The sequence below is a fragment of the Magallana gigas genome, chromosome 6, assembly GCF_963853765.1.
Source record: "Magallana gigas chromosome 6, xbMagGiga1.1, whole genome shotgun sequence".
Classification (NCBI taxonomy): domain Eukaryota; kingdom Metazoa; phylum Mollusca; class Bivalvia; order Ostreida; family Ostreidae; genus Magallana; species Magallana gigas.
The window spans coordinates 38,377,212-38,398,043 of NC_088858.1; the positions used below are offsets into that span (position 1 = coordinate 38,377,212).

General features: G+C 35.6%; 2 protein-coding genes across 7 annotated transcripts in view; one reads left to right on the forward strand and one right to left on the reverse strand.

Moving 5' to 3' along the window:
• Window positions 1-4,134, forward strand: part of LOC105344379 (RNA polymerase II-associated protein 1) — a 16,679-nt gene extending 12,545 nt beyond the window's left edge. The window contains exons 29-31 of the mRNA XM_011452156.4: window positions 2,606-2,771; window positions 3,121-3,345; window positions 3,451-4,134. Of these exons, the coding sequence (XP_011450458.3) occupies window positions 2,606-2,771; window positions 3,121-3,345; window positions 3,451-3,585 (526 nt within the window). The 3' untranslated portion in view covers window positions 3,586-4,134. The remainder of the gene's footprint in view (window positions 1-2,605; window positions 2,772-3,120; window positions 3,346-3,450) is intronic.
• The window catches only part of LOC105344380 (TOG array regulator of axonemal microtubules protein 1), a 27,043-nt gene continuing 10,057 nt past the window's right edge, over window positions 3,847-20,832 (reverse strand). The window contains exons 2-22 of one of the 6 annotated variants that reach the window (XM_066088628.1): window positions 19,647-19,809; window positions 19,176-19,283; window positions 18,089-18,154; window positions 16,313-16,357; window positions 15,425-15,609; window positions 14,577-14,615; window positions 13,381-13,559; window positions 12,765-13,060; window positions 11,793-11,900; window positions 9,971-10,167; window positions 9,484-9,728; window positions 9,118-9,267; window positions 8,918-9,023; window positions 8,698-8,784; window positions 8,451-8,599; window positions 8,184-8,342; window positions 7,857-7,983; window positions 7,429-7,710; window positions 6,916-7,132; window positions 6,512-6,598; window positions 3,847-6,387 (exon numbers count right to left, since the gene is read on the reverse strand). In XM_066088628.1, coding sequence (XP_065944700.1) covers window positions 6,131-6,387; window positions 6,512-6,598; window positions 6,916-7,132; window positions 7,429-7,710; window positions 7,857-7,983; window positions 8,184-8,342; window positions 8,451-8,599; window positions 8,698-8,784; window positions 8,918-9,023; window positions 9,118-9,267; window positions 9,484-9,728; window positions 9,971-10,167; window positions 11,793-11,900; window positions 12,765-13,060; window positions 13,381-13,559; window positions 14,577-14,615; window positions 15,425-15,609; window positions 16,313-16,357; window positions 18,089-18,154; window positions 19,176-19,283; window positions 19,647-19,809 — 3,252 coding nt within the window. In that variant the 3' untranslated portion in view covers window positions 3,847-6,130. The remainder of the gene's footprint in view (window positions 6,388-6,511; window positions 6,599-6,915; window positions 7,133-7,428; window positions 7,711-7,856; window positions 7,984-8,183; window positions 8,343-8,450; window positions 8,600-8,697; window positions 8,785-8,917; window positions 9,024-9,117; window positions 9,268-9,483; window positions 9,729-9,970; window positions 10,168-11,792; window positions 11,901-12,764; window positions 13,061-13,380; window positions 13,560-14,576; window positions 14,616-15,424; window positions 15,610-16,312; window positions 16,358-18,088; window positions 18,155-19,175; window positions 19,284-19,646; window positions 19,810-20,832) is intronic. The other 5 variants (XM_066088631.1, XM_066088630.1, XM_066088629.1 and 2 more) reach the window with 5 other exon arrangements.

The window sequence follows — 20,832 nt, forward strand, 5'->3', positions numbered from 1 at the left end:
GTAGGCAGTTTTCCACTGACTGTTAACTCCATTTTGGCATGAGTTTTTTGAGTGATGTCTGCCACAGCTGTCTGTTTTTCCACAATGTCTGCTTCTTCTTCAATGTCTGGGAGACTGATATTTTCTGGTGGATTCGAGGCACTGCTCGTGCTGTTGGAATAAACTTTTCCATGACAAAATGGCCACAGTTTTAGGAGTGTGGATCTGACGATGGAATTTAGGAGACAGTAACTTATTGCATTTGAAAAAGTGTTGGAGAGTCTCAGATACAAGAATATTAGGTGAGTGGTCATATCAGGGTGTTGGTTATTGTCCCCCGGGTCAATGAAAACCATCATTGTGTTGGGGAGATAGGTTACAAAAATCTTAAAAAACAGCACTATTATCGTTATTACCAGCCATTTCTCTCTTGGTTCCGAAACTTTTTTGTCAATGTCCATGGATTTTCTTCGATGACTTTTCAAATTATGGTTGACCTTGAAGAGTTTGACACATATAGCAATGTAAGTGAACATCATTATTGGAATGGTGAACAGAAAAATGGCGGTGCTGAAGAAAAATCCATCCTGACCTTTTCCTTTGTAATAACAAGTAGAGGTGTATAAACTATAAGTCATATCATCCCATGGCAGGAAGAGTGTGTAAAGAAACACAACAGGGCAAACAGCCCAGCAGCCAATCAGCACCATGCGATAGTTCCATGGAGGAATAAAGATCTTTTGGTACAGGGAGAATTGGTTGATCATGAGGTACCTGCTTATACCAATGACAATCAGAATCAAGTACTCGGCTCCAAAAATGGAATACTCCAGATACAACTGAACTTTGCAGAATATGATGTAGGGATAATTCTCATGGTTGTAAGGCTGTAGGAACTTTGCATTTACTGCCATGCTGAAGGTCACAAAAATGGAGGCTAGAAGGTTGTTGATGAACAGATTCATGGTGAGAATGGTATCCTTGTGGTATTCGGCTTCATTGTGGTACCGTTTTATCATGACCAGGGTGAATATATTGAATGCAACTCCAAGGCAGAAATATATCATTGACACAGTGAAATGAGTCTCCCTGATGGCCAATCTCTGACACTGATGAGACTGTTCTTCTGTCAGAGAAATGTTCATATCCAAAGTTGTGTTTTGAGATAAGTATATCATAGTCCTTGATAAATTTTCAAGGTTTTTTTAATCAGATACTAAGTTCATCCTATATCTGAGGAGCAAACACTTAACACAGAAAATTGTGTTTTAAAATGACACAGGAAAGTACAAAACATCATCTTGCACAGGTTTCAAAACATTCCTCATTCAGTGTGTACAGCATAGCTTCTGCAACTGGACAGGTTATTAAATGGAATATGAAATGGAGACCCTTGTGGACTTAATTCAAAATTATCCAACGTTGTGTCCATTACTTTTATTGACCACTGATCCCCTGAGACTCCATTAAAAGTATTGCAATTTCATATCCAATATTTCATTGTCATTAACACTAATGATGAACATTTTAAATTCCTCATTTAACGGTGAAAATTAGAGAGGTTATTTAGTCAATAGCAAACTGTATATAGATAATTAATTATTATTTTAATTTATAAACTACATGTACCTCGATCATAATTATCATTCAGTTGTGTATTGAATTATTGTGAAATTGAGTTTTGACTGATCAAAGTTCAGCTTTTAAAGTTTGTGGTAACATACCTACTCTAAATTAAATAATTCTTTGCTTCTATCCAGATTCTCTAAATACACGTTGTAATAGTTTCATTAAAAGATTTTTAGATTTTTGGGATCAGTATCTGTGTTCTTTTGAATACTTTTTATTTTCAAATGCAATGGCCCTTAATACTGAGTGATTTATTATTTTTAACCGGGTTTTCCAAAGGAAAAATCCAGTGACTGAAATTGTGAAAATGGCAGGCAATGGTGAAAATGGCAGGCGGGGGTAGGGTACCCCTATGGTACTGATAACTCCTCCTACAGTTTTCAAGATAGGAAATTGTTGTTTTGCAGATCAATCAGTGAATGGGTGCAAATTTTGTAGATTGTGGTTTTTTGCTTATTCAAGGGGATGCATTGGTTTTCAGTTGCAGTTAAAAAGATAACTCTTTCTAAATTTGTTTTCGTCAAGGATGTTAATGAGTGGGGGAGGACAACCCAAAAACATTACAAAATTTGAGTTATTATGAATTCTAATGATTCCACAGTATGTACAATACTAGAAACTGGTTTTTTGTTTTCATACAATGAAAATTTTCTCTATACAGATCCATCTTCTTTACGATATGTTTAAAACCCTTAAGGAATGAAAATCGCTTCACTATAAGCATCAAATCATAGACATTATAAGTATAAGCGTTACTCTACTCTTGACTGCATTAGCAGTGTTGAGAAAATATTAAGCAACATTGTCCAATAACTATGACATGCAAAGAAGAGCAAAAAAGGGTTTAATTGACAATTATCCTAAAGAGTTCACACTCTCAGTAACAGTTTTTAATGAATTTACAAGAAATAATAAAATGCCTTCTACCAATATTTAATTGAAGATCATTTTGATCACTGAAGCAAAATATTGATGAACCCTAATTGTATGATTACAGGTACTCTGCCCTCCTCCAGCAGTACGAGGCTGTGTCCTTTGGAGACTCGCTCTTCTCCTGCTACGTTCTACTTCCTGTTCAGCAGAAGCACGACATACAGCTGAGAAAGGCCCTGTGGACAGAGCACCAGGGCATACTCCGCTGCATGCGCCTGCCTTTGAAGGAAGTAAGTCATACTTTATTATCAATGCTTCTGAATTGGTTTCTTTGCATAAATCACTATCAGTTTGCTCACACATGTACATTTTATATAGACTGAAAATAGGATATTAATAAAATGAGAGTACCAGGTATGTTGAAGTTTTTCTGTGATATATTTTTGCCGTTTCTAAATTGAGGACCAAAAAAAAGACATCACAGATTTCTCCTTAGTTTTAATGACATAAGGAGATGGTTGTTTTGGTAGATGGGAGGAGTTGGGGGTCAAAAGGAGAAAAGCTGACAATGTTGTTTTTTAAGATTACATGTATTAATTTTTGTAAATATATGAGGAAACTACTTTTATTTTGTTTTAGATTCCACTCCCATTAGACAGATTTCTGAATCCAGAAGAGTCAGACGTAGAGTTGATCCGGCTGTACTTTCAGAATCTGTTGTCAAAGAGACTGCAGCCCCATTGGTCGCCTCTGTTGTATGCTATTGCCGTCCACCATGTCAACAGGTTCATCTACAACCAGGAGAAAAAGCACACCCGCCTCAAGCAAGGCATGATCCTGCAGCTCCAGAAATCTACTCACAAGGTCAGACCAATGAACATAACAATGTCCATTTAATTATTGAAATTTTCGTTCTCAGTGTGAGATGTCATTATTTATGGTAATTCAATTCACTCTTTATTTGTGTAGGAACTGTGTCAGCATTTATTGCACTACAAAATGGTGAACCAAGAAAAGGATCATGGGATTGAACTCTATGAAGAACTTCCCCCTATCAGGAAAACCTTACTGGGACAAGTTCAGGCTCTTGAACACCCCTCCTGAAATCCTATCTGTTCAAGTTTTTTTTTAACTACAAAAAAGTGAATATTCTTCCTGGAAACATGTCTGGATAAAGTTTTTTGACATTCTGATGGCTGTATTTTGTTTTGATCTTGATTTTATTATTACTTCACAGGATGTGATATAGTGAAAGAACTGAGGGATTTTTTATAAGCATGTTTGCTGCAACTGTTACTGAAGTTTCAAGTTGTTCAAAATCAACTGATTTGAAATTGATTAAAAAAACAAAACAAAACAAAGAACTTTCACTGAATATTTTATTAGGTATTCAATAGCCAACACAGCCCAAATGAAGTTGGATGGAATGATTTGAGCAAGCATGTACTGTCATATGCACAATAATATCTAGTCTACAGACAATCATAACAGCATCATTAAGTACTCCATGTCAATCCAAACCTGTATCAGTTCCAGTTAAATGCCATATGAATCGAGTCGAGATGATGATCCTACATCAAAACCGTGTAATACTAGGAATAGTTTTCCATCCTGTCTACCTGTTTGTTCCCAACTTCCCAAATTTGACCAATATTAACGTAATACTGATAATGATGATAACAATTAATTGCTTTTGATGATTAAAAAAAAATTAGTAAGTCACTGAATGAACACACATGAAGGATATACTTTCTGCAGATGTTTGTGAGCTTATTTTGCTTCATTACTTTTTTTTTCAAAACAAACCAAAATACAGATATAGTATGAATGCAAGTGATGGGACAAAACAAATCGGGTTTTGGATTTTGTGTGAATTCAACAAGTGACAGCATTTTATCAAACGGTGCCTACCTGTCAGATAAGAATACCCTTCATGTACATTTATTCAAGAATAAATAATCATTTCTTTATACAGTGGTACATGGAAACAATGATATGATATTTTCTGTACAAACAAAAATATATTTTCCTTACATATCTTGGACGGATTTGACATAAACACTTCCTGTAGGAATTACAAATTTACAGTCCCAAATCCAGCTAAATTTCCATACTATCACCAACATGACTAGCAAATCTAAACTTTAAAAAATAAAAACAATTCCAATTTGGTAGAACCTGTAAACATGGTCCACAGAATCACTTTTTGTTATTAATGTAAAACAAAATCACATCTTCTTCCAAACTGACTGAGAAAACAACACATAGTGTATGTAGAGAGAGACTGGATATGAATGCATATATACACTAATACTGTGACTAAAACACCTCGTCTCTATCAAAAAGAAGATTTAGACATTAAATGTTTCAACAATGCGACTATTCCTAGTCATAAAAGAATTGTTTTAAAAAAAAGATTAGAATGGAAGTAAAATGATAATGACATGGTACTTTCTAAAATATATAATTGTCTAATAAAACAGCGGCCTGTACATTTGCCAATAGGGCAGGTACGGTATATAATATATACTCAAATACAGAGGACGGTTTAGATGCGAGATACACATTATTATATATTCCTATATATTTAGTAGGTGGGGATAACAGTTTGACATCTAACACCGTGAGATACCCACTTGGTCACTTTAACTAAGCTGAGGGGGGGAGGAAGTGATGGGAGGGCGAAATGCAGCCATGGAATGCTAGCAAAGAGTCTTTTTACAAAAAGGCGAAAATGAAAGACATTCCATCTTGGTTCAACTAAAGGTTTCTTTTCTGATGATATATGCATATTATGCTATACTAACTCTCTTCACTGATAATAATAATAATAATAAACTTTTTTTTTTACATCTATCACAACTTTTCTGACTGTAGTCATTTTCTACTAAAACATTCATATACATATATGTTTAAGGAAGAAATCATGCATTGGCTGTATTTTAACAAACGAAAGGAACCAGGCAAGCAAAAACTTGCACATAAAATAAATAGTTTATAATAACAACAACACATGATTCTCTAAAATATAATTTGTAAACAAGGTACGATCCAATTCTCTTATGAATCACTCATATTCCAACAGAAAACAAAAACTCATTTTTACATCACAATCATGATAGCACTTGATTTCATCACATCCACACCAAAGGTATAAATAAAATCTATCTACTGTACACCAATAATATTCACCTATTACAATAGGCTATTAAATTAACAACAGGTTCTCTGCTCAGAGAAAATCACAGAACATGTATACACAAGCTAACATTGGATAACTTGGCCAAAAGTTCATTTTTAGGGTCACAGGATTTTTTTAACCAATTAAATTCTTAACAAATCACTCATTTGAAGAGGGCAAAAATCACAAGTTTGATGACATAAAAAATGTTGATTAAAATCAGAGATCATAAAAAGTAAAATAATATGAACAAACTATAGTAGTGATTGATGTCAATTTCGGTGAAAATATACATGAATTAATAAATAATACCCCAAAACAACCACAAGGGACAAAATTATTCACTGGAAATACAAACACTCCAGAATCTGTAATCCCAAAAACAAACCTCTCTGGCCACTCTAATACCATAAATAACAACAGATATATACATGTATAGATAACATATATCACAGTGGGGGACCTCTCCTATCTCTCTATCATTTCCTGAAGCAACTGGAGGTGGCGTGGAGTCACATTGGGGTCAGTGGTGGCCTTCTCTAATAAAGCTGGCCCCATCTGGGAATATAAAGAGTTGACCAGGATGCCAGTCGCGGTGCGAATGCTTGAGCTACCCCCCTGAACCGCCCCACTACTGTTTGTGGCCCCCAGAAGGTGCCATAAGAGCGGCAACACATGTAGCACCACTTGTTTTTGCTTGCGCTGATAAACTTTGGTCACAAGTTCTGTCAAAAGAAGAACAAATAATAAACATTAGCATTTTTATTGTTCATCAACTGTGGAAACTATCATAGACCTTTCACATTTAATCACATAATCTAGAAATGGCTGAGTGAAGCTTAATTTTACCTGCTACTTTAATCACTAGGTCAGGTTTACTTCTAGCATTGGCCGACTGAGCCTGGTTTGCTAAAGGTTGCAGTAACTGGCCACCGTCTGTTGAAAATAAAACAGTGTGGCTAGTTAGTAAATGTATGTATTGTAAAGCAATCGTTAATGGTAATCTAATGTAAAAACAGCCTTGGTAAAGAAAGTGTATCAACTCAAATTCTGGAAAGCTAGTTAACATTTACCTCCCTAATAGAAGGTTGATATAATTGAATACTTAGTCTAGTAGTTTTCCTTAAACTAAACTCTTGTTCTCTTAATTTATTGATGTGCAATAAATATATTTTGGTGATATTTATTTAGATTTTGCACAAATTCATACACTGTATTGGACTATTAAAACATCAATTAATTAGTTTACAAACCTATGTGTTCAGTTAATGAGTTGATGATGTCCATTGCAGTATTATAAATTTCTTTGTTTTTAGATGACAGGTTGGGAGCAATGTTTCCTATCGCCATACTCAGGACCTGGGTGAGGGAGTCACTCAGAACAGGGATGATCTGTTGCATCACATTCAGAGCGTACAGATTCACCTTACTGTTTGGGTCCTGTAGGCGGGGCAGGAACTTGTCAAATATCTGTGAAACAAAAATATCAGTCAACATTACATACATGTATGCTGTGTGTTGCTTTGTCAGACACTACAATTTGTACAGGTCCCATAAATATTGCTCATTAGAAACAATTTTTCTCAAATGTTTGGGAGACACTGCTTAAAGCACTTTTATCCCTCCCAGTTTTAAAATTTAACAAATATAACATGATACAAACAATTCAATGCTTTAAACTTAAATATGTTTTCAAATTAAACTCTGTATGAAACTGCTCAATGTAAATGAACAGAGATGAAGCATTCTAAATCTGATGACTGTACCTTGACTACATTCATGTTCACCACGTCTGTGTTGCTCTCCGCCATCTCAAGCAGCATGGTGATGCCCTTGTGTCTGTCTCGCCAGTCGTTGGCAGAGATTAGATTGGTCATGTTTTTGATGGACTCCTGGGTCGCGTCGTCTGTGCGAGCCAGGCGCCGTGAAGGGGTGCTGTGCTGGGGCTCACTGTTCGCCGACCCCCCTCTCACTGTTGAGCTGGCCCGACTAGCTGGGCCTCTTCCTCCTCTAGCCGACGACGCTTCATGGGGCATTTCCCCAAGACCCTAAACACAGTAGATTTAAAAAATAAAACAACATTCTCCAAGACCAAAACACAGGAATTTGTGATAAAATAAAGTACCGGTACATGTATGTAATGTTACAATAATGATCTCTTTTTAAACACAATAGAACAATAATGATCTCTCACCTTGGTCTTCAAGCCTTCCACAATTTCTTGAACATTCCTGAGAGTGTTGGCTGGCAAGTGCTTTGACAACATTCTATCAAAATCCTGATGAGCCATCAGTGTATACAAAATTCTCCTTCCATTGTACCTTCACAAAAAGAATGAAATACATGTACTTGGTATCGAAAACATTTCAAAAGCCAAATAAATTAAACATGAATACCAGTACTTCACATCCCAATTTTTTCCCGCATTTTTATATAACTCCATTCAATGATTCTTCAACCAAATTAAACCCACTTTAGATTTGAATATCTGTACATAGCTATACAAATTTGTTGTAAGTACCTGGTTTCCTGGGAGGGGTCCATGACAAACTGAGCCACCATGGGGATCACCCTATCGGTGACATCCTTGACTCCACTCAGGATTCTTCCTGGCCCCATCTTTTCAACCAACTCCACAACAAAGCGAGATGTTGTCTTTCTGACTTGCACATTTTTATGACTGTTTAAACAGAAACAAAAATTATAGTTGAATTGAAAGCAAATAAAAATTTCTATAAAAGAACTCAAATTTTTTGGCTAAGATTCCACAATATTTATTTGGACTTACGTAGCACCACCAGCAATCAGTGCCAACAAACTCCGCTGTGGGGTGGTGAATTCCACCATGGCATGTAATGCTTTCTCCACATCTTCCCGAATAAATCCATTGCTCTCTCCATTTTTGGCTAACAGAGCTTTGGCAGTTATTTCCACATCCTGCAGGTAAAAGGAAACAGGTGAATTGAAAATCAAGGAAGGACAAAATTCTTTGAGAGAGAGGGAGAGAGAGTGTATTGTAATCAGGAAATACTTACAGCATCCATGCTCTTTTTGAGTTGAGCAAACATTTCTCCAAGAGCAACAATAGCCAACCTTGACACTTGAGATCGAAGATTTTTCACCTGGAATCAATATGGATTATTTACAAAGTGAGTACTAAACATAGAAGAAATGTCTACATGTAAAGGCTTATAATACTCATTATGTTCAAACTGGAAGTCAATATTGATCATGACATGCCATTGTGATACTGACCTCGTTTAACATGGCCAGCACTACCGTGTGGAGCTGAGCATTCACTGTGTCTGGGTGGTACATCACCAGTCTTCTAATAGTGTTTACACCGCCACACTTGGCTTCCCTAAAAGACACCAAATAATTAAACTCATTATCAGAAATCTTTTCAGTTTTACACTTCAAACATTCAGAGTTTTATTCACCAAAAAGCCACATACCATTCGTCACTGCCGAGGTTCTTGTGGGCGTCCCGTAGAGCGACCTCTCCGTCTCTGTAGGGCTGCCAGTCACTTGGGTTATCTGACTCGTACAGACCATTGGAGGAGGCAGAAACCACAGGAGGGTGACTAGCATTACCATTCATGGTACTAAAAAATGTAAAACAAAAAATCAAATTAATTGATTATTATTAATAAAATTATCCAAGAATGATTATTAATCAAGAAATTTGCTGTTTTATTATAGACTTTCATCCCTTAGTTTTTACATATTTTGTGGAATCTTTTTTATTCATTTTGAAACGAAGTTTTATACCATAGGTTACAAGTATCGGTAAAACGAGTAAGACAATGAGGTCAACTTACGGCCCACTGCCCGGCTTCTTGCGAGGGGATGGTGACTTTTTGGGGGTGGTGACAGGGATGCTCTCACTGGTGTTGAGCCTCTTGAGCTTCTCTTGCTGCCGCTCCCTCTCTTTCCTCAACTTCTCATCATGCTCCTGCTTTTTCCTCTCTCTTTCAATTCTCTGCTGTTCCAATTCCTCTTCCTTTTGTTTTTGTGCCTTGGCTAATCTATCTTTCATGGCTTTGCTCATAGCTTTACTATTCTCCTGAAATTTTCAAACAAATCTGAACATCAGAAACAGACCTTTGACATATGCTGACAAATTCATTGTCTGAGCTGTTGAACTGCTACATCATTAATCAAAGTACCTACTAGTGTATCATTACCATTTGTATCAAAGAGAACAATTATTGATTAGCAGTCAAAGAACGTTTCCTAGGTGGCAGACAATTAGAAAGAATGCCTAAGGTAAGTACCCTAGGTACATTAGTATATGTGCAAACTTACGTCTTCTACGTAAAGATTGTCCGTTTCGTCCATCCCCGGCTCATCGCTGGAGCCCTGGCGATTGATACTGACCCCCACCACCCCGCTGGTGAAGTCTTTGCGATCCGTACGTGGGGGCTTACGATCATGTCTGTCACCTGACTGGGAGTTCCCAGCATTCACTGCATGTTCTACACCATTACTCGAGTCAAACATTCCTGTGATGAAGAAGTGCATTAATGAGATCGACTGTAAAATTGATTTTTTTTAATGAAAGTAATGTGTATTTTCAACAATGCTTAATAGCGTTATCAAAGAACCAATTAAAAACAAAAACAAGTTATTACCTTTAGTTAATTGAGATATGAGTTTAAATTGAGACAATAACTCGTGTTGGCTTTTGTTAAACAATAAATCACATTAATTATTGATCAGCAAGTCAAGCAGTTCACACCATGTTATGCTCTTTGTTATTCAGTACGTTGTGATGATGAAGATGTTAACAATACCAAGTTATTACATGTACTAAGCAAACACTATTATATTTGTATGCAGATATCAATTCCTGACTTCTCTTCTGCTTATTAGTGGTAACTAAAACAAACATACACCTTTCTCTTCATTTTTTTTTTAATTTAGAAAATGTATTTGATATCTAGGGTAATTAATGTCCATACATAATAACTGTTTTTGTTCACCCATCTCTTTTAAAAACTCCCTTAAAATACTCTTCTAGTAAGAAATTTTTATTTCAACAACACAACTGTCAATTTAATTCCTTTCCCATCATCTTTCTTAAGAAATAAATTTCTGATCTGCTTAAATATATAAGTACACATACAGGTAACTCTCGATGGCTCGAAGTGCTAGGGACCGACAAAAAACTTCGAGAGATCGAGAGTTCGAGTTTTCAAGAGTTCGTATTTTTCCGGGTTGGTGTTGTTGGTTTTGAAATTAGTTTTACCGGATGTTATATTTTACCCTCCAAAATCCAAATAAAATGTCTTTCATGCTATTTAACAAATAAATCGATGATTTTGATGCTATCAAAATAAAACACAACAACTTTATTTTCATATCTCGAAAAAAATGTTTGTTTTTATCCCAATGCAGTCCGCACTTAATAACAACATGGAGGATTTTACCGCGCCTTCGATAGATCGACTTTCGAAAGGCTCATGACATGTGTGTATTTTGACAACTTTTGACAACTTTACTTTTCCTGATTGAGCCAATTTGAGTGTTTTAGAAGTAAATAAATTATTTTTTATTTTATTTATTCTTTGTTGAACATCATAATCGCATTTGACGTTTAGCACAACTAAATTTATTAACCGCGTAATCACAAATTAAAAGACCATCGATGATTTTAAACCAGTACAAGTATAATCGGTAATTATCTAATTACACCTCTTGCTTCAAATGTCACTTGAATAAACACCCCATATCGAGAAGCCCGTGTTAAACGCTTGGGGTCATTGTGGTCGTCCAAGGTGTGAATGTTATGTAACGGTTCTGTCAACTTGGCGACTTCGAGGTATCAAAGGTAAATTGCTATATGTTTTGTATAACGGGACTGCAAATTGACTTCGAGAGATCAAGGGTTTCGAGTGATTGAGAGTTCGAGGTTTCAAGAGTAATATTGCTTAGTTAAATAAGGAAAAAAATCGGGACCAGAGTCTCACTTCGAGCGATCGAGAGCTTCGAGAGATCGAAGTTCGAGCCATCGAGAGTTACCTGTATTCTTTTTCTCCTAAAGATTTCTATATCAAAAGTCTACACTATATGACTACCTGTGCCTATCTATGTGTGACTAGCCTAGCTACAATGGAGGAACACATACCCTTGCCTACTACACCAATACTGTCTTGGGTAGGCATTTTTTCGTCATCCCACTCGACAGCCCCATAGCTGTGCATGGAGGCCACTCCAAGGGGAGATAACAAGGGGCCTGTAAACAACACGCAATAAATGGAAGGGTTTTAGTGCTGCAGTGTTACTGTGGATGATGCATGCATTCATTACGTCACTCAACAAATTGTGGTCACCATTCTGTCAGGATTCCCCACCCCACCCCACTTTCTCATCCAAAAATCAAAATTTATTCATTTAAACAAATTTAAAATTCTGTTTTAAAAATAAAAATCAAGACATATTAATTCATTGTAAATCAATCCAAAAAGTTGCTATGGAATATCCTAGTAAAATAACCAATTGTTATCTACCATCAAGTATCAACTTAATTACCTAGTACACAATATACTTCTTCTGATAGCTAAGTAAATTTTCTGGGTAAGCCATTTAGATATTCGTCTACTGTATATCTAAATTTAAAGCACTGAATGATGACCACACAAAACTCAAGCTCTAGGCACTTCACACTACACATACAGGATACAGATACAAGCAGATTAAAAAATAAATCGCAAAAAGTATTCTGTGTGATCAAAATGACTGGGAGGTGCAAAAAAAATTTTAAAAATAAAATTGTAAGAGAGTTCAAGGGAGGGGCTGAACACGAACAATACCACTACCACTAGGCAGTGATACACACAGTGAAATAGCATGGATACAAAGGCCACTTTTTTCATTGTTTCTGCTGTATGTGCATTGCTGACAGTGCCAAACTTTTTTTTAAACTGAATTCTATTACTGTCTAAAGGAAATAATCACTTCAAAATCCAAATATTTTGTTAACCAAACATGATATTTCCCTTAGACGCATTCAAAAAAGGAAGACAAAATTCATGGCAACGCCTCTCTTGTAAGAATGTGATGTATTAGAGGGATGGGGTGGTGTCTAGGTGGTTCCTACCTTTCTGCATCCTCCTTCTGTCGCGTACTTTAGTGTTGGGTCCCCCCACACTGACCCGCCGGTCCAAGTTCTCCTGGTCCTCACTGTAGCCTTTACCCACCACCTGTACATTGGACGTCTTATTTTCCCTGAATGTGACCCCGCTGGAGGGGTTGTAGTCTATCCTGATGACCCCCGAGTTGCCAGCACTGCTGACCCCCGAGTCCTCCGGGCTGCTGAGCTCTGGCTTTTTCTTGGAGAAAGAGTTGGTTCTGGCCAACTTTGGACGAGACTCAAATGGAGACTCTGTCTTTTTGCTTGAAGATGACAAAATATACAAAAATAAGCAAACAATCAGCAGCAAGAAAATATCATATCAAAAACTAAATTCTCACAGCAGAAATTATTTTCTATTGTTTCTAGCACTGAAAATATCAGATAAGAAACAACATTTTCAAAGAATTGCATGTAAATATTTATCTATTTTCTTTTTTTCCTTTATCTTTAGAATATTTTGACCAATATACTTAAAAATATTCTATTGGAAAAATGTATCAAAATATTTTCAAAACAATTATGATCTTTATTTATTTCAAACTGTAATGAACATGAATATGACTAATGATGATGAACCTACCCTTTTTTGGACCTGTTGGAAATAGAACCCGTGTCAGACTCTCCATTGGAAGAGATGGTGCTCCAGATCCCACTCTCGTGTAGGTCTGGGGAGGGGGAACGGGACCGTGAGTGACCGCCAAACTTCTCCTCCTTCTTCTTTGAAGCACTGCTTCTTATACTCTTGAGAGAGTTCATCATCTACGAGTACAAAGTCATTTTCTGATATTCCAAAAGATGAAGTTGATGCTTTTTTATCTACCTATACATTTAGAACATTTTTAATGATGATAAGCATACTAAAAATAGACATCAATAAAAAATATCGGTTAATATTGCATGACAAGAGCAGAGTTGTTTAAATTGGACGACATTACAAATGGTATCAAAGGTGTAAACATGAAAGGATTTGACTTCAAATAAATGCTGAACTATCACGTTAATCATTTGTAGATGAAAGTACTGCAACAGTAACCCTTTACCATATCCATCTCTTAAGATTAAGTACTTACCAATAAACATTTGAAATAAAAACATTCTGGGTTTTTCCCCCAAAGTTTACATATTCCACTATTTTAATACAATATATTTACCACTGATTATTTATTATGTGGAAATGGTTATTTTTCTTTTGTTAGGGTGTATTTTATACACATGTATATATTGACTGTGTGGACTACTTTCAATCCATTCTATAATGAACCAAATTAAAATTGTTACTAGTTAAATGTGCATGCCAAGACAGTAAGTGAAACTAGAAACGATAACAGAACTATTAACAAATAAAAAATCGCCGCAACAGTGTTAAACAAGGCGTCTCACGACTCATTTTAGGTCAGCACAAAACCCTCGTCTTCCGCAACCAAGCCGCATCCCATTTTAGTGTAATATAAAACTACTATCAAAATAGTTCCCCAGCGGTAATGAAAATGGCAACTCGCTTTACTTATATGACCATTTATTATTCATGAGGCAGGTTTAACAGTTGTGGAAACAATTGGATTGATACAATGCACAACTGAAAGCAGCCAATATAGGATAAGTGATTGGGGTAGCTTGTTGTTGTGAATCAATAAGAGCAAATTTCCCTTGGGCAATGCTGGGGAATCAATGAGCGGAATTCAGGGTATGGTTAATGTTCCCTCATTTCAAGTCACAGACATAAAGGTTAGCACAGCAAACAGTGAAGGTAGAAGAGGCATAAGTTGGGGCACAAACCTTTGGGGCACCTCGAAGGCTTTTCAAGTATTTCATCATCTGTTGAGAAGAGGTGCAAAACATCAAAAGAGGTGCATGAGACGGATTTTATCCAAAAACGAAAAGTTTATGATCAGTTTCAATTCAAATGAAAGTTTTGAAAGAGGGTGTTCTAAGTGTATGAAGAAACCCAGTGCTATGGAAGGACTTATTGTAGAATAGTTCATGACCTTGGTCATATTGTTAAATGACGGTCATAACAATAACGCAGCATGTAATAAATATCTAACAATTAAAACTCATCATCTAATTACATGCAATTATCATTTTTACACCTACTGAATTTTCTGCAAGCAAAGCAAAAGTTTTCAATTAAACATCACTATCTATAGATCTATCTAAGATGATATCTTCACTTTCCATGATAAGCTTTTGCTCCTAAACAAATTACATATTTAACATGCAGATTATGTCTATGGCAGCTATAGGTAGCACTTTTGTGTAATTTCTTACAGGTTTTCCATTTACATCAAATTTTGCTGTCTAGAATAGGATTTTCAAAAGAGAATAATACATATTAACCCTGCTTTAATATTGATGTATCAATGGGTTTCTGATGTGAATGTTCATGCAGGCCAGATTTCACAAAGAAAAGATAAACATTGAAAAAAAGATTGAGAAAATATCAATGATGTAATGGCCAGCTTTCCTATCTGAATCATTTTCTCAATAATCAAAATAAGAGAATAAGAAAAATAATTGGGAGTACCGGTATTTTAATAAGTTATGTACTCCTTATCTGTTTATTAATAAATGACAAGAAAGAGGGCCACGTATGAAATTGAAGAACTTGGACTTGTGAGTTTTACCTCAGACTTGGACTCATCAAATAGGCCCCTCTCCAGCGAGTCCTCATAAGCACTGTCCTGGTCATCTTCTTTGGAGGAGAACCTCTCGGACTGGGCGGCGGCGATAGGTGGCACTCTTTTGGTAGGGCGGCGTGTGGCAGAACGAGCCAGGGCAGGCTTGGATGGAAACGGAGACTCGTCATTTGCTGCATAATAAGAAAATTTATATATTTATCTCATCAATGAATGAATCAATTAAAGGGTCTTTAACTAAATTTGCATGCTACCCCCACCAGACAGATAAATAGAGCAAGCCCACTCAAATATGTCACGGTTCACATGCTATGTCATCACCTGACGTAAGTAGGATTAAGAGAAATCTTTTCAACACGAGATTTTTTGTGAAATTAAATGAATAAATTGAGATAATGATTATCATCTTCAGATAGCTGTCTTTTGGATAGGTTTAAATATACTTGTATGTCTTTGACACATGAATGCTGTAAAAAATGAATATCTGTAAAAATAAATTCAAACAACATTTAAAAAATTTGGGTGGTGATTACCCTTTATTCAAGAACCAAGATATTTTTTAATATACCTGTACTTTAAAAGAACAGATTGTCACATTAATTCTATCACCTTTGTACTGTAATATACAATATGCTAATCTATAATTAAAGACAATCTCTCATGTGCAAAAGCTTTCCTTTAAATTCAACTAAATGTGCACCTTAATACTCCCAACATATATGTCTGTACCGCAAAGTGTTGAGCAATAAATGAACAATGAAAACTTTTATCACTCAATAATATTTTTAAAACACACTTGATCAACAACGTAAACACATAAATTTATCAAGATTACAGAGGCCATGCACTTCAATAGGCTGACAACATGAAATATACCTCTCCACGAGTCCTCACTACCGAAGCTAGGAGATCCCACATCAGCTACAAACAAGTGGAATTAGTGGTGTTAGAGACGGTCGATCAACTTTCTGATTGGTGTTTTAACATCCTTTTTCATTTTCATTGAATTAGTAAACAATAGGAAATGCATTGAGTTAATATGATGTGTATCATGATTATAAATTGGATGAAAATGGTTAAAATATGTGATTTTTTAAACAGAAGGAATTAGTAATACATGTACAAGAATTATACAATTAGTAACTTAAATGCATGGAAATATTAAAAACAGTGAATACTTCTTAATTTATTTCACAGAAAAACTGGGCAATATTGAAATTTTAAAAAAAATTTCTGCATGGTATTTCCTGGAATTTAACTTTAAAACACACTTATTTTATCTCTAATTCACTGGATCACTAGAAGCAGTAACTACATGTACCAAGCAAGATCCAGGAAATCTCTCCAACTTTCCTGAAATCCCCATAAATGTACCCTGCTCTATTATAAGGTGCATGTTGCTTAAACAATACCCATGGCAACCATAGATGGTAACTTGTGGCTGTTGCCATGCTATGAAGCTGATATACATAAACAAAATAGAAACTACTGAATGTATTATATCACTTGCCCCTACAATGTTCAATAGTTACTGGTTTCCAAGCATTATTTAAGTATCACAATTCTTCTGTTAAAATATAACATATCAATCATGGTTATTAGCTAAACATAAGACATGGCTTTTTTGTGTTTTTTGTTTTTAGTTTTTTGTTGTTTTTTTTTTTTTGGGGGGGGGGGGGGTAAGGGGGTGTTTAAAAGAAAGCAGAAATTATATGAATTCTAACATTCATTCTTTTGAAAAATTAACTTGTCATTATTTTTAACGGCTCTAATACATACACCTCTAAAACCTATCCCAATACTGTTTTAATTTAACTACCTTCTTGTTTTCTATGTTCTTTGGTTTTTCTCTATTTAAATTTGCAAGGCGTTTTTTTTTTTCTTCACGAATCAAAAGCTTGAGGTTGAGATCATGAAATTCCATACTAAATTAAAAATTCAATTTCAACCTTAACCCTCTTTTTTTTTATATCAACACACATTGAAAAACTTCCAACAGAGGAATTGAAGTTTCTCTAGGATACATTACGTAACATGATTTTTCTATTTTCTGTTACCTGACCACAATGTCGGTAAAGAATTTGTGGAGTGCTTCCACTTCATCTTATGAATTTGATAATGAATGTAAGAGGCCCACTTCAGCATGTTTTCTGAACACAACACTATAATTCAAATAATAAAAATCACACATCTACCATCATTGCCAGGCATTTAATATTTGCTTGGAGGTACTACACAATACATGGGTGGGTTTTCCAGGCTAGATCCTGATACTTAACAGATATATTTGAAAAGCCTTTTACACAATATAAATTAATAATATTGTCAAAAAAAGTTGACAAAAGTATAAAAATAATTTCATCTTTTACCCTAGCTAAGGTACTTAAAAAATTTAACCCATCTGGCTTTTTTTAAAAGGTACAAAAATCATAACTGTTATATATATTCTCTACACATGTACTACTATTATCATCCACCAGTTCATGTAATATGAAGAAAAAAATCATGTTAAAAATAAATACGAAGCTACAAATATAATGTGCTTTGAATACTTCTAGAACTTATATTCTAATTAAGCTAGATACTGAACTCAGCTGTGGCATCTAAAAATTCAATAAATTCCAAGTCCCCCTACTGTTCTTCAGTACTTACTCTTAGAGGACCGAATCTCCAAAAATGGCTTAACAGGAGGTCTATCAACTGGTTTTTTAGATTTTGCTGTAGAAAAAATGTTTACCTTCAAAAAACCTTTTTTCTTCCAAAATTAAAGTCCAATGCTATAATCTAAGTTCTACCTTACCTGCAGAAACTGAGCATAAAATCCCCATAACATCACCAAAAGTCATTCTGGTTACAATTATCTCATTCAAAAAAGGTTGGCTATATCATTTTTATTTTTAGATATCATTTCAAAAAGTATCTGTCTCGAGCCATCCGACATCAGTAATTGACTTGGTCTCCACACTAGTCCAGGACAATACCAAATATAAAGTCAGAAGATTTTTATTGATTTATCTATACAGGTATAGGTAAACAGTATGGTGAGAGGAGAAATGGATTTCATTTATACACATCACATGACCGGCTCTAATATTCATCAACTTGGACATTAAGAAAATTACGAGTTATTTACCAGGAGCCCTTGATTAATCCTAGCATTTATCATTCCCTGTAGGTTTCCTGCAGAATGAAATTGAAGCAAAGGGCGTGAAATATTCATATGGCATAGACAGTAACCTTTCAGGGCTATTGGGATCTACCTCAATCCCACAGGGTGTGGATAAGAGAGGCAAACAGGGTATACATTGTACCTCTATTTACAACTGCACTCTAGAGGCGTGTACACTGATGAGTGGTTTGTCCACTGAGGAGCCATGAAGCTCTCCGAACTTTGCATGCACTTATAACCCTGACAAAGGCGGTACACCAGTGGAGACTTCCTTTGCAGAGAACACTAGGGGAACTTGTTGACATTCGTGACAGTCAAACTACCCACACTATTACCCTGGTTTCAATCAGAGACTTGAACTTCATCATATGCACCATTAACAATTCATTTTGTTTACTGTTGATTCATATGTGTGATAATTAGTGGGAATTTAGGATAAGTGTTTCCAGATAATGAATTTGGAATAAAATCATAAAATCAAGCCTTCATTAATGAGATATGCAAGTACCAAGCAAGAACAGGATGTTAAGTTGCAGAGTAATTTAAGCAATAAAAGGAACGTTGCTGTACCTCGTTCTACTTCAGCCAAATCAAGACCACCAATAGTGTTAGTGTTGATTTTGCCTGTGCTGCCGTAATTCTTTTTCAGTTTGTTTAGATGCATCTGTTTGTAAGATCCTAAAAGAAATAGGAGAATAAAGTGTTACTGACATACAAAAATTTCCAATTTAACAAAAAATAGTGAAAATGGCAAGCATACAACAAATATTAAAGCTTAAGCAACCACTCTTCCCAAATGAATGTACTGTAATAACACTTTGCTACATAATTTCTTTTAGCAAATAGCACTTTCCGTTTTGACGAGCACATAGAAAAATGTTGTGCATGTTTGTCTGTAAATTGGTAAATTCAGAAAAACGCTAAATCAAATCCTTTTGCAACCAGTTGAAAAAACAATTTTCATCGAATACTGTACATGCTAAATATAATACCTTTACCGTACTTTGTAATCTACTGAACCCACTCTAATAAGCCCCTTACCTGTGTCTGGTGGTGGCTGCTGGTCCTCCACTGCATTGATGCCCACCACCGTGATGCGGCGCTGTGGTGGCTTCCTCTTTGGGGTCTGGTTGGTCTCGATTGAATCGACATCTCCTGCCCATGTGGCACGCATAGGTTTCGGAGGCCCTTCATTTATACTTCCCTAAAATACAGAACCAGTGGGTTAAATTTGCATGAATTAATAGTTTTGGAAATTTCAAGACCATATATCTATAATGGTAATTGGGAGGAAATTCACACACATCTTTTTCCCATCAGAAGACTACGTAATATTTAAAGGAACTTCTTGTGTCATTCAAAATTTTGAAATATTCTCTCTTTTGTACTTTGGTACTGATTATATCTTGATACCATTTATATCTTGACACAGATTTAAACAACTTGCTTAAAGGTAAAACAATATTTTTGTTGTCACAGTGACTTATGTAATATTAAGTGCATAAAGGTATTTGACAAAGTCCAATGTCCGTCATTATATTTCAGTTAGAAAAAAAACATCACTAATGGTTTTTCCTGGTATTTTGAATACTCTTACTACTAAAAAGCTGTGTCTGTTTTGTTTCTATACCCATTCACAATTATCTACTAGACATCAAACATGTGTGCATTGACAAATTTGAAAAAAAAAGTTCTTGTAATGTAGACCAGCGCATGTAGAAGGAGGTCAATATTTGTGGTGTGCCTTAAGTATTGTGTCTATGGCAATGACAACACTTATCAAACACATTACTACTTGAGAAGAACAGTTCGGAACTACGTGGGCTTCACCTGCCGATTTTACATGAAGCCCGCTGAATTACCCATTTTCATTTATGTCTTTAGCTGTCATTTTTGTTCAGACAACACAATTAAGGGAAGCCTCTCTAAAATCAAACATTATCATTTGAGTAGATGGCCAATGTTTGATCGTTGAGTACTTTTGTTCCTGCTGCGCTTCTTTCTCTCCTAGTGAGATAAACCCTCTGACTAGGGGGTCAGTGTAAGCAAATGGTCGCTTCCTTAAACCTATCATATTCAACTCTCTCCATCAATTTCTGAACTTCGGTTTCTAATATCTACACCTCTTTACTGTAATTACTTCCTATTCTGAGTAGATTTATGGTCATCCCTGCACTAGGAGACCTTTATATCAATACAAAATGAAACATATAACCGTTTTTCAAAG